Source organism: Mugil cephalus, chromosome 4, assembly GCF_022458985.1.
Source record: "Mugil cephalus isolate CIBA_MC_2020 chromosome 4, CIBA_Mcephalus_1.1, whole genome shotgun sequence".
NCBI classification, from domain to species: domain Eukaryota; kingdom Metazoa; phylum Chordata; class Actinopteri; order Mugiliformes; family Mugilidae; genus Mugil; species Mugil cephalus.
Window position 1 is genome coordinate 6,694,563 of NC_061773.1, and position 12,783 is coordinate 6,707,345.

The following is a 12,783-nucleotide window of genomic DNA, read 5'->3' on the forward strand; positions in this document are numbered from 1 at the left end:
AAAGAAAGAAAGAAAGAAATTCTGCATATATTTTCAAATTATTGCATGTTATATTACAAATTATGAAGATCGTTTCTTTGAAAGAAAGAACGAAGTTATGGATGTTTTTCTTTTGTTTTTGTTGTCGACTGTTAAAAGTCGTAAACACGCCGATCAAAACCCACAACGTTTGATGCGATGGTGCGCACATTATAGCGTGCGTCTCGCACACACGCACACACTTCATTTCTCCTCCTTCTTCCTTTCTGCATCATAGTCGCGCTGTTACCATCACGCGTTCACGTAATACTCCGGTGAATAAGCTGACTTGTTGGAAATGCTTTAGGACCTTATACCTTTCTCTGATAGCTCGCTGCCTGCAACCTCAGTGGAATCACCCAAGGAAAAAGTGAAGACGCATCAGGAAAATACTCCAATATCAGACCGTTGGATTACGGATTAACCAGTTTACTCCGTTGAAGGTAAGTAAGTACAATTTGCGTAATTTGTTTTGCCGTCATGAGACTGGAAAAGCACTGCTGTCAAAAACGCGAGAAGTGAAGGATGCCGAGGAATGTTCGGCGAGATGTATTTATTCAGCAACTGGTATTGATCATATCTGATACAAAAAAACAAAACAACAACAAAAAAAAAATAAAAATAAAGATGGATGATGATCTGTTTCGAAAACTTTTGTGCCATTAAAACAATTTGGTTGGAATGTCAGACATTAAGAATAAACCGGTAGTTTGCCGGACCTGTTCACTTGCAACAGACTAACCTTGGCGATGCGCAAATATTGTGTAAACTGTCAACCTGCTTGAACTGTGAGGCTGACAGATATTTCCAGTAAGCAGACCACAAACGGTGACAACGGGCTTAAAGTTTTCTTCATTATGAGCACCTCGACAACTTAATTCACTGTATGAGCTCAAGTCTTGCAAGCTGCGCTTTGGATTTACATAAGGCACGTCCATCAGGACTGCAGTACTTTTTGAGTTCACATTTTGACAGTCTCGCAGTGTCCCTGCCTCCCTGTCATTATTTGTCATGATTTCACACCCAACGAGCGTGTGATTGCAGCGCTTAAACTGCCACTTCATATTGTACAGAAGTAAGGGCGATTGCTCTGGCGTGTCAGAACATTTTACTCAGAGGAAGCAGAAAAAGAGAAAGTGCCCGCGTTCAGAAGCAATCAAATCGAATAACTATAAATGTATATGTGTGCATTCTTGCAGGCATTTCAGTGTTGTGATGGCCTCTCCCAAAAAGTGGGGATATGCACTTTGATCACAAGGCATCAAATAGTACACAAAAGTTTTTGGAGTGATACAATGAGAATAGAGCTTGTGTTAGAGCACAGCACTGTTTATACTGGTTTATAGAGAGAAAATGTTGCAATGGGAAATATTCATGACTTATTTATGAATGGCAGGATCATTAAAAATAAAAAAAAAAAAAAAACGAAAAAAAACAGATATAGACACTATGAACACACCACACACATGCACACACACACGCATATAATGTATATTATTTGATTTATTTCTATTTGTGAAAGATTCATTACTGAGACTTAAACTGGTTATTTGATAAATTTGTTTCCTTTTGGTTATGTAACAGACTTTACACTCCATAGATGTGTTACCTGTGTCATGATGAATTCCACGGTGCATTTATCAATAGGTAATTAAGATGAAGTAGCTGTCAGATAACCAGTGTGTCAGAGTAGTACAGTAAAATAAGCTTCATTAATATGCACCATCATTAGTGTGGTTAATACTATTGAGCATTTACTTGTGTTTGAATTCGAGGTCTGTAAAGGGAGTTTCGTTGACTCGAAGTGGTCTTGGGCAGTAATGGTGATAATACGCAGAGAGCCGTTCTGCACAGACGGTACCATGGTGCATACTGTAGCACTTGGAAACCATGGCAACAAAACAACATCAGAAGAAACTGGTCAGATGAGCCAGTGATGCTTGAGAGAAGAGATGAATGGTGGACGCAATGCATAGCAGATACAAGCACAAAAGATGACTGATTCATATTCATCAGGATATTCTCAACCAAAGCACTTCTTTCTTTTGCTCCTGATATTACATCTTTGGAAATTAAGAATAGTAAGAAGAATAGTAAGCACATGAATAATGACAATACGTTTTTATTGTCATAGTCCAGTGGGGAAAAAAAAAATACAGTTTAGCAGCTCTCTAGTGTGGTAGCAATAAAAATAAAAGCTGTTGCATAGAGATAATAATTATAGCAAGAAAATAAATCCAATATATGCAAGTGAAAACACGGTAGTGCAAAGATGAATGGAACATAATGGAGTTAGAAATCGTGTGAGAGGGGACGTTTAAATCATAAATGAGGCTTTACATGCCATACAATTTGGCTCAAAAATCATCAATACCATCTGCCCCCAGTCATCAAGCAGTTCCCTTTGAAGAGGCTCGGCTGTGGCCAAATCCAAAGATCTGGACTTCTGCCACCATCTCACATGGTTTTGACCGGCAATCCAAACCCAAAATAGAAACATAGGAAGTATTCATTTTAAAATGGGCACATGTACATGTTTGTGTTTGTAAAATGTTGCACAGCAAAAGCGCAAATTAATACTTGTTTTTAGTCTTTAACCCCTATCATCTAACATATCTGTGATGACATCTATTGGCATATTGCATTCCCTAGCAACCTTACCCTAACCCTAACCGTCTCAACTCAGTGGCTAACCCTAACCCGTACTCTAATCCTAACCATATCCTAACTGTAACTTCATTACCCTAAAATCTAGTTTCGCAGAAATGTCCTCACTCACGATGGTGTAAAAGGCAAACTGGTCCTCAGAAAGATAGCTGAAAAGAATACACACACACACAATGCACAAGTACTTCCCACTGGGTCATAACAAGGTAGGAAACAAAATGTATAGAGACATAAACAATACTCATAACAAAGAGCAACTCATTTGACGAAAAGCCGAGGACAGCATGAGTCAGCAGGCAAATCAGTTGTAGTGTTTAAAAGTTAGAAAGGAGTCTAATCGTATTAAGATGGAAAAACTCCATTTGCCATTTAATTAACATCTACAAACGATTTTACATTTTTGTTGTTGGACTTGAAACCGATCATTAAAATATCAGTATGAATTGGCAGTATATTTCTGTCAGCCAGCTCTACATTCAGGCTTTTTAAAAAAGCCTGAACTTTAATTTAGCGCCTCTGCTGGGCCAGTCTGCATTTTAATGTGTGCCAGACCACGGAGCCAAAATGCATAATCCTTCAGCGAAGTTGCGAGTGGGAGTGTCTCAGATATAATAAAACACAGTATGATGAACAAAATTTGACACACTTGTTTGGTCATTCCGTGTCATTTTCAAGGTTAGCCGAGTTCCAGGCCGCTTACTGCCATCAAAGGAAAGGACAGACCAAGGTCCCACGATGCAAGCTGTCCACGTTTTGTCAAAATCACACCGACGTGCACAGTGCATAATTCAGCGATGCGTCATCCCTCAGATCATAACCACCAGTGTGCTAGATGTGTTAGCCTGCTTTATTTTAAATGATCACAGTTTCCTCAGGTTATGTTTGGTTTCCCGCGACTGCTGGAACACAGTGTAAAGATGCATCATCCGTCCTTTTCTGTTTTTCTTCAAAATTAGACCCGTGGTGGGTGTCTGCGATGTCCCCTGCAGATATCACACTTACACATACAGGTGATAAGCACCTCATATCATAGCCCTTAGTGGTTAATCGCTATCCAAATGGATGTAATTTGTTTGCCGTCTGTAGTAGAATGGAGCTGTGGGGTAGTGGTTAGAGATGCAGCTCGGGCCAAGCACCAAACCTTCAAATTGATCCTGTCTGACTGCACACACTACCACGTGAACGAACGGATGGGTCAAGAAGCAGGATTAAGATTCTCATGTGGGACGAATACAGTATAAATTATTAATAAAAGTTATTATTATTAGTAGTAATGAGAAACATGATGAGGTGCCAGCTCTTTGGCACAAAATGGTACTTCAATGCATACATTAAAACATTAAATTATTCAAGTCAGTTTAATATCTGTAACCTCAAACCACACGTTCTCACTGAATCATACAGTGGACTCAGTGTTTACTGCATTAATGAAGCACTTCCTTCTAGGAAAGTTTTCCAAACTGGCAATATCTGTGATAGCCGGGTCTGCAGCTAGAGCACAATAAAACATTAAAAAGAGCTACTCATGAACTCGTTATTAGTTGTGCTTTTTTGTTTGTTTGTTTTTGTTTTAGTTCTTGTTGAGCTCATTTATTTTGTAATTTTCTTTGAGTCTAAGTTTTAGTTTAGCAGCATTGTCATTTTTAAGTGATAAGTAGGCACGTAGAATTTTTTAAATTCTGCACCATCTGCATTTACATTCTGAAAAACGCGTCTTGGTGCTCCAGATGCCCTTTCCTTTTCAGCCAAAGTTCCTATGCATAATACTGTTAAAATGTGCCCATTAAAGCCATTATTACTGGAGGACAAAAGAATCTAAACTGAAGTTTCACCTTTACGTAATGCTCCTGAACGCTTCGTGGTATTCTGAAAATCTGTCCGTCAGCTCAAGCAGCCCTGCCTTTGTTATTGTGCTCCAAGGACGCTCGGTCTTAATTTGAAACGGCATTTACATTCCCATTAATGAAGAGCCCTTCATTCATATCTTTCCAGAGGCTAAGATAAAAGACCTCTGATTCAGCTATAGTCAAGAGCCTTCTATCTTTTATCTTCCTTTTCTGGTGATAGAGAACCGCCTTTTATCTGAAAGACCGCTTTGAAAGGGGAAAAACAAGCCCGCGCTAAAATTCTGTCTGACTTATCGCGCTCACTGTTTAGTGTTCGGCGCGCCGTGGTACCGCGAGTCAAGTTTCCGAGAACAGGTGTGATTCATTGTGAGCACTGATGATTGTTAATGGTCTCACATCGACCTTAGCCCTTAATTGTATTAGACATTCATAGCATTGTTTGTCCTTTTGAGGCAGAGCTTGTTGGTGCTGTGATTATTTTGAGAAATAGCAGACACTAAATTGAACTACGAGATTATTATTATTATTATTATATTTGTAGCTTTTTTTATTCATACCACTTCCTACACAAAGATGAATATGATGATATCTGCAGACTGAATCACTTTGCAAAAGCCATTATGCAAGAAAATTGTGCACCTGCGTCCTTACTTTATATGTGCTTAATTTAATTTAATTTAACTCTTAAACCTAGACAGTGCAGTTGTGTGAATCTAGGCGAGAGCCAGAAAGCTCTAATGGTGAGCCTGAGTATTGTTCTCACAGGATTCATGCAGGGGAGGTGATTTAGCTGAAGCATTTCTCCCAAATCTCGTCAGTTTCCAGACTAATGTTGAACTGGCAGCTCCCTCCGTCTTTTGGACTGCATTGTGAACAGGCGAACGGCAAACCGGATATTGAAATTGTTTGGGTGCGGGCTCTGCGATAAGAGCTCACCACAGGGAAACATCTCCTGCACTTGAGCATTCTGCTGTAAAAAAAAAAAACAAGTTGTCTAAGTTGTCTAAATAGAAAAACATCTGTCTCTGTGGCTACTCCGAGTGCAAGTGGTCAGTGATTTAAAGTTTGTATAAAAACACAAATATAAATCATTTTCTTGTCTGGCTGAATGTGAATCAAACAGCAATAAATTAATGAAAACACCGGAGAACAGATTTGCTTTAGTTATAAGCAATTCTCATCTCCATAGCGGAGCTCTGTGGAGACTGCATTACAACACAGCTCCCTTGTGGATGGTATCACACTCATACCCAGTCATACTGTCTTCAACTCAACGTTCCTCAATCCAATTATAATGAACAGCTATATTAAGTGCAATGATAAGCCATCCTGGGAAGATCCTGAAACATTGTCCAGGTTTTATTTTTACTCAGCTACTTAGTTGTAGCTACTACAGATATTTCTGGATGCTACCGCCGGGAGAAATCTCTGCCTCTGGTCTTGACTGAGGCTACAGACAATAACTCAGTCAAAATTTCTGAACTCCCACTCTTCTGGCTGCCATTTCTACTGAAAGATCTGCCAAAAAAGAAAAAAAAAACATAAAAAAAAGTCTGTTGTCCATACACATTTCCTAAGGCATTTGTCATATTGCAGCCAACTGTGAACCTGCACAACAGCTGCAGCAACTCTGGCCAAACCAATTTGAAATGTATATGTAATTACGGAAACTCTATTGAGTTAGGGGTCATCCAGTAAATACTTCAAGTGTGGGTGTCTCTTAAAAAAGTCGATATTTAATTCAAAACAAGACTAAGCACAAAAGCAAGCAACAAAGATCCTTTAAAAAACAGGTTACGGCAAATATTCCAGTGTTAGATTAGCCCATGGCTGCGATAGTTTTCCAGTTTCTTTTTTTTTTTAAATAATAAAAAAGGAATAAATAAATAAATAAATAAAAGCAGTAGGGTTATGTAGCCAGGCTGTGAAACTGGCATCAAAATGTGTTAAAGGACTTCATGTGGGTGAATTTCAGTTATCGGCCGTTTTGTCGCCTACAGTGAGAAATATTATGTGTTTCTTTGGTCAGCGGAGGATGTAAGGGGACGCGTTGGAAAATAAGATGATTAAACCGAGAGATGATATGAATTGGTCAGCTGTTTGAAGGACAGGTTTTCCGGCGGTTTAACGTCTCTGACACGTACAGCTGGTCTGCTGTGGGAAATCAATCACTGAGCAGAAAACTGTGCTTCTGTCCTTTAGTACTTCCGTTTGATTTTTACAGCTGATACCTAAACTGTAGGTACTTTGAAAAGAAATGAGATGAGGATTTTTTTTAGATTTAGATTTTTATTGGGAGCACAAGGTATTAATAGCAGAGTAATTACAGGTGAACGTACTTTAAAGTCAGTTAGAACCAAACTACTGGATTCATACCAGAAAAATTACCTTGTAAATCACATCTGTATTATAAAGTGGTACAACATAAATTCAATGGTGTACCTCATCTACTTAACCCATAAGAGGATCTTAAAGTAATTTAACAGCATTATATTATATTGTGATTTATTACCTGCGTTGAGCTGCTTGTGGAAAAGCTGTTAAGCCTGAACTGCATATTAATCACGATATTGCGTGTGCAATATTGTACTGCCACTAACCAGGTTTATTTTCAAACATTTCCCCCCATATTATCTTGTAAATGAGTGGATGTGAACAATGTGGTCTAAAGCGCACTGTGGTGTGCATGCCATTATAAATGTAGGTAGGTATACCTTCACCGTTTACCGATTTCCTAACACTAAACCCATTCACTCTTATCCCTCCAGAGCTGACAAGCTAATAGCTTTTTTCAGCTTTCAAGAGTCTTTTAAATTACAGAAAAAAAAGCGATAAAAGTCACAGCTACAGCTACAGGTCAAGTCCATGTGAATATTCTTTACTATAGAAAGCAGACAAATGCTGCAGTATAGAGCTGACTCACTGCAGAGTGAAAAGAAATAGGCAGAGAGCTCACTGAAGTAGATTGTGTTATTGAAAAATGTTATGTTGTGTTCTTCTTGTGATAATTTACTCCCACAAGCTCAATTACACTCACATATTCTCTGATATATAACCAAAAAAGGCTCCTGAGAAAAGTCCAAACTGCACCCTATAAAAGTGTGAATTGACTTTACTGCTTTTTACTTTATTTTGTGTTGAGTGCATCAATGAGGAGCATTTCTTCTAATGTCATGACAAAAATGGTTATGTGGTGCAGTTTTTTCAAACTGTTGCAGCCACATTGTTTTATGATATTGAGTAATTAGTCTAATACTATAGATCAGGCTTCACACTGTGCAGATTCTGTGCGTTTTATAGCACACAGGTAACATGTTGCACACTGTTGACAGGCTGTGTTGCGGCAGGAACGTCCCCAGCTAGGGCACGAGCTGCCATGCCATTTGGTTGTCTGACACTCGGGGAGAAGAAGGAATACAACAGTCCCTCAGAGGTGGCCGACAAGTATGACCTCGGACAGATCGTTAAATCGTGAGTACATCTGACGAGAGTGTGGAGATTCTTGAGGGCTTTTCGCTCCAAGTTTGATGCATGTCTGCTTTCTCATCCTGCTCGCAGAGAGGAGTTTTGCGAGATATTCCGGGCGAAGGACAGGAACACCTTGAAAATGTACACATGTAAAAAGTTCCACAAAAAGGACGGAAGGAAAGTGAGGAAAGCTGCCAAGAATGAGATAATGATATTGAAGATGTAAGTAAAGTGTTACGCTCCTTACTGCAGAGCCTGAGATTGTGTCGAGTAAAAGACAAAAAGCTAATGTTTGGATGCAAATAGTGTACATGGTATGGTTCTTGTACCATCATGGAGGCAATACTGTACAATTTAACTGTGCTGGTTATACCAAAAATTATTTTATAAATTTCATACTTTTCCTTTTTAAGAAAGAGTCAACAAAGCTGATGAATTGATCCTTTATCCATTCCAACTTAGATTTGTAACCGTATAAGACCATATAGTAGGCTAATATTAGGTATATCCATGAGCTTAAATTCATTGTTGCATCAGTACATTCAAACTCGTACGAAGAATGATGCACAACAAAGCTAACAAAACAAAGAAAAAAGAAAAGAAATTATAATGGCAATCAACAGGCTTGAATTTAATTAAAGCGTGAAATGATTTGGTGATGATTATTTATGAAGGCAGAGACTACAAGTTCTAATTAATTATAATGAACTCTTAGCACTCTAGTGAATCATGGACGGAATAAACTGGAAGTTATTCAGTCAACTGGAACTTATTCAGTCAGTTTCCACAGACTGAGTGAGCAACGCCGAGATTTTTTCCTCAGTCGTCACGGATGTGGAGATTATTATGTGGCCTTATTCTACATGTTGACTGCGTTATTGCTCAACCTAAATTTCCCTCTTCATTGTGCTCTTCTTTCACTCTTTCTTGTTTTTCAAAGGATAAAACATCATAACATCCTTCAGCTGGTTGATGCTTTTGAAACTAAGAAAGAATACTTCATTTTTCTCGAGCTGTGAGTACCACGAAGGCATTTGAGATACATCTCAGCACAGCCTGATGTGCAGCGTATTTACTTTCACAGAGCTAATATTTTACTCGGTCTTTGCATTGCTGTCATCACATGTGACGTGTGTTTAATTTGCCTGCTTCTCATCTTGTCAGCGCTACGGGCAGAGAGGTCTTTGACTGGATCTTAGATCAAGGCTACTACTCGGAGAGGGACACCAGCAACGTTATGAGACAGGTGTTGGAAGCCGTGGCTTACCTTCACTCTCTGAAAATCGTGCACAGGAACCTTAAGGTACACTTCACTGCTGACACCTAGTGAAACACAGATGAATTTCACTACAGGCCAAAAATACACTCGTACATACATTTGCATCCTAGTTTAATACGCCTGTCTGAATTTACTTATACAGCTTGAGAACCTGGTGTACTTTAATCGCTTGAAGCACTCCAAAATTGTTATCAGTGACTTCCAGTTGGCAAAACTGGAAAATGGACTCATTAAGGACCCATGTGGCACTCCTGAATACCTTGGTGAGTGACATTATATTTGACTTAAGATCCATAAAACAAATGATTTGAATTTAATAAAGATTTAAACTTCCAGTAGAAACAAACTGTTATAATTTAGTCTAAAGTTACAATCCACCCCAACACTTCAAACCTGTTTTTGCTACTAGCTCCTGAGGTTGTCGGGAGGCAGAGATATGGAAGGCCTGTCGACTGTTGGGCCATAGGTGTCATCATGTATATACTGTAAGTGTCCTCTAATGTTCTCACCAGTGTAGCATACCTTATTACCTGAAGTAAAAATAATAATAATAATAATAATAATAATAATAATAATAAAATCGCGTTTTTTCAACTCAATAATAGCTTGTCTGGGAACCCTCCTTTCTATGACGACGCTGATGAAGATGACTTGGATAACCGTGATAAGAACCTGTTCCTAAAGATTTTGTCAGGAGACTATGAATTTGACTCCCCGTACTGGGATGATATTTCAGATTCTGGTAAGAGAAATCAGAGAAGAGAATCACTACATGAATGTCAGTGTTCCTGTAACTGGACTGCCAGAAATCACGTGTTCAAGATCTAAATAAAGTGAATTAACTGGCGTTTCTGTTTTCTTGCGTTTTGCAGCCAAAAACTTAGTGGCATCTTTGATGGAAGTGGACCAAGACCAGCGACTGACTGCACAAGAAGCTATAGCTCATGAATGGTACCAAAAGAATTAACTGAACAAATCAAATATACACCGATCAGGCATAACATTATGACCATCTTCCTAATATTTTGTAGGTTGCTTCCCAGCAGAACACTGAATTGTCACAACACAGTCAATGTTGTGGCTGATCGATGTAAACGATCCGACTAACACAACTGCAATTATGAAACTTGGTGCGTAGGTGCCACAGATATAAATAATGTGCCAGGAAAAATATGAGTTTTGTTCCTTCTTTCAGGATCTCTGGAAATGCAGCGTCAGACAAGAACATCAAGGATGGTGTTTGTGCACAGATCGAAAAGAACTTTGCCAAAGCTAAGTGGAAGGTAGTACCTGTCATATATTAATATTAAATAAATTAAGTATTAATAAAATGTAGGATGTTATTTTCAGTGGTAGCTCCTGCTAAATCAGTGGGGATCATTGTTTCAGTGGTGGCTTATGTGACCTGTTCAGTGAGTGAATTAACAGCTGGCAAACAAGTGCCACCTTTGACCACTAGGTGGCAACAGAAACACGTTTTATTGTCTTCACATGACGTGAACATATTTTTTCAACTCACAGAAAGCAGTTAGAGTGACAACCCTCATGAAGAGACTTCGAGCGCCTGAGCAGGGTGATTCGGGTGCCTCCAATCTGGCTGCAGGGGCTGCAACTGACCCCAACGCGCCCACCGCTCCTCCGGCAGGAAGCAGCGACGGTGGAGCTGGAAACATAAAAGATGGTCTTAATGAAAAGTCTTCTGACACACAGACTGCAATCGTCTCCGCGCCCAGTGCAGCCAGACAGGAGGAGCAGCAACAGGCTCGGTGCAATGGCGATGTTCCCCAAATGGTACCACAGAGAAAAGGAGACTAGGCTTCAATCAAGAACAAGAAGAGGAATTTTGCCAACTAACTAACAAGCACATGTGCAGTACAGCCAGTAAATCTGGAATCATGATTCTGTGTCTGTGCTGTCAGGTTATTCCACGATCATTTCATCTTCTTGCCTTCTGTATTGATTGGTCTATAGAATAGTGTTCTCCACTCTTCCTCGTTCTTGTTATTATCTGTACAAGTCCCTTTAAAGATTGTTGCAACGTAGCTCTTCTGTTGTTTCCTTTTTCCCTGAAAACTATAAAAAAACTAAAGAAAAAGAAAAAAAAGTCAGTGTAATTTGGTGAAATCTACTCACTTTTATTCATCAGCTCATTTTACATAGATGTATTTGTCCGTTTCGACAAATTGCTACTTTTTAGCTTCTGAGTTCATGTCTTGTGACTTAAAATTATGAGTTGAAAGATTTACTAATTAAGGTTTATTTAAAAATAATATACAAATTCATGAGAATACTTTCCAGCTTATTTGAGTAAACTCGAGAAGTGAACACATTTATACAAAGAGACAAACTTGTCGTGTAAATATCTTGAACAGATCATAAGTAAATATAAAAGATTCAAAAGTAGAATTTTTTTAAGCTTTGTCAGAGATTTCAGAATTGCACAATTTAATGTGTGTGACATTTCAACGAATGTCCATGAAAATGTTTTTATAGTGAAAGACTATACGTAAAAAGATACAGTGGATTCGATCCGACACCATGACTACTGTCAGTGGCGTACAACCTTAGACAACTTACAATTTTAAGGCAACAAGAACGCATATTTTTAAGTTAAAGTGCCTTAATATTTGTTGCAGTCATGTACTTAAATGTTTCAAGGGAACAGCTTGATTATAATAACACACTCATTACAGATTTCACTGAAATATTTTAGCTGTTTTATTTGCTCCACTGTTTAGAGTCTTAAGCTGCTGTATTGATACTTGTGTTCGGTCCTCTTTCACCTTTAGAACACAGAAAACTAGATCTAGAGCATTCTATGTAGAGCGATGTTTTAGCTGTTGTTGTGTTGTAACTTGTAAGTAGCAAACTCAAAGTTTATAGCCAAGTCCATCTACTGTATGATTATGTATATTTACATTGTATGTGTATACGTGTGTATTTTTTTAATTTACGTGTATTTAGCAACATATAGCGGCGCTAACGGGTTGCTGCAATGCTTGTGAATGAATAAAATAAGCAATACTAATATTGCTGAAACTGTGATGTTCTTTAGAGGTTGCCCCTCACTCATAGTCTTAATATATTTGACTGATTCCTGACCAATCACCCTTATTTGAAAGCAAATTTTATTCACTTAATTTGGTCAAAATCTACAAATGAATATATTATGTTTTTTTATATATATAATTAGTAGTCCAGACAGAGGGGACATTTGACATGAGTGTTATTATCAGATCAAAATCAACATGTAAGCAGCATCACCAAAACATAATGTGTTAATAATCAACAATGTAGGTTACCATACTGTATTTTTGAGATATGTTTATTTTCTACTTAATTATTGTACAGTCTATTAATAATTTTTGCGATGATTTGGGGATTTAGAATTTGGCAAGCATAGTAATTTATTATTTGTAATTTAATATTTAAGGGAAATTAGATGAATTACAGTGTGGTGTATTACATAAATTCTGTTCTTTCAACCAAGATCCAACTCCTAGC

At 38.3% G+C, this 12,783-nt stretch overlaps 1 protein-coding gene across 1 annotated transcript; it reads left to right on the forward strand.

Annotated features, from left to right (window-relative positions):
* Positions 1-215: 215 nt before the first annotated feature.
* Positions 216-12,307, forward strand: camkva (CaM kinase-like vesicle-associated a). The gene is made up of 11 exons (XM_047581912.1): positions 216-461; positions 7,865-8,003; positions 8,091-8,222; positions 8,941-9,015; positions 9,165-9,303; positions 9,422-9,542; positions 9,689-9,764; positions 9,885-10,021; positions 10,152-10,230; positions 10,475-10,562; positions 10,801-12,307. Exons 2-11 carry the CDS (start codon positions 7,909-7,911, stop codon positions 11,092-11,094), a joined length of 1,236 nt encoding a protein of 411 aa, XP_047437868.1. The 5' UTR covers positions 216-461; positions 7,865-7,908; the 3' UTR covers positions 11,095-12,307.
* The last annotated feature ends 476 nt before the right edge of the window (positions 12,308-12,783 follow it).

Excerpts from the sequence above, each read along its gene's own strand:
- camkva (XM_047581912.1), top strand. The coding sequence starts at position 7,909 with ATGCCATTTGGTTGTCTGACACTCGGGGAGAAGAAGGAATACAACAGT. Across the intron at positions 9,016-9,164 it reads TACTTCATTTTTCTCGAGCT|CGCTACGGGCAGAGAGGTCT; the intron begins GTGAGTACCACG and ends TCATCTTGTCAG. Across the intron at positions 10,563-10,800 it reads TTGCCAAAGCTAAGTGGAAG|AAAGCAGTTAGAGTGACAAC; the intron begins GTAGTACCTGTC and ends TTCAACTCACAG.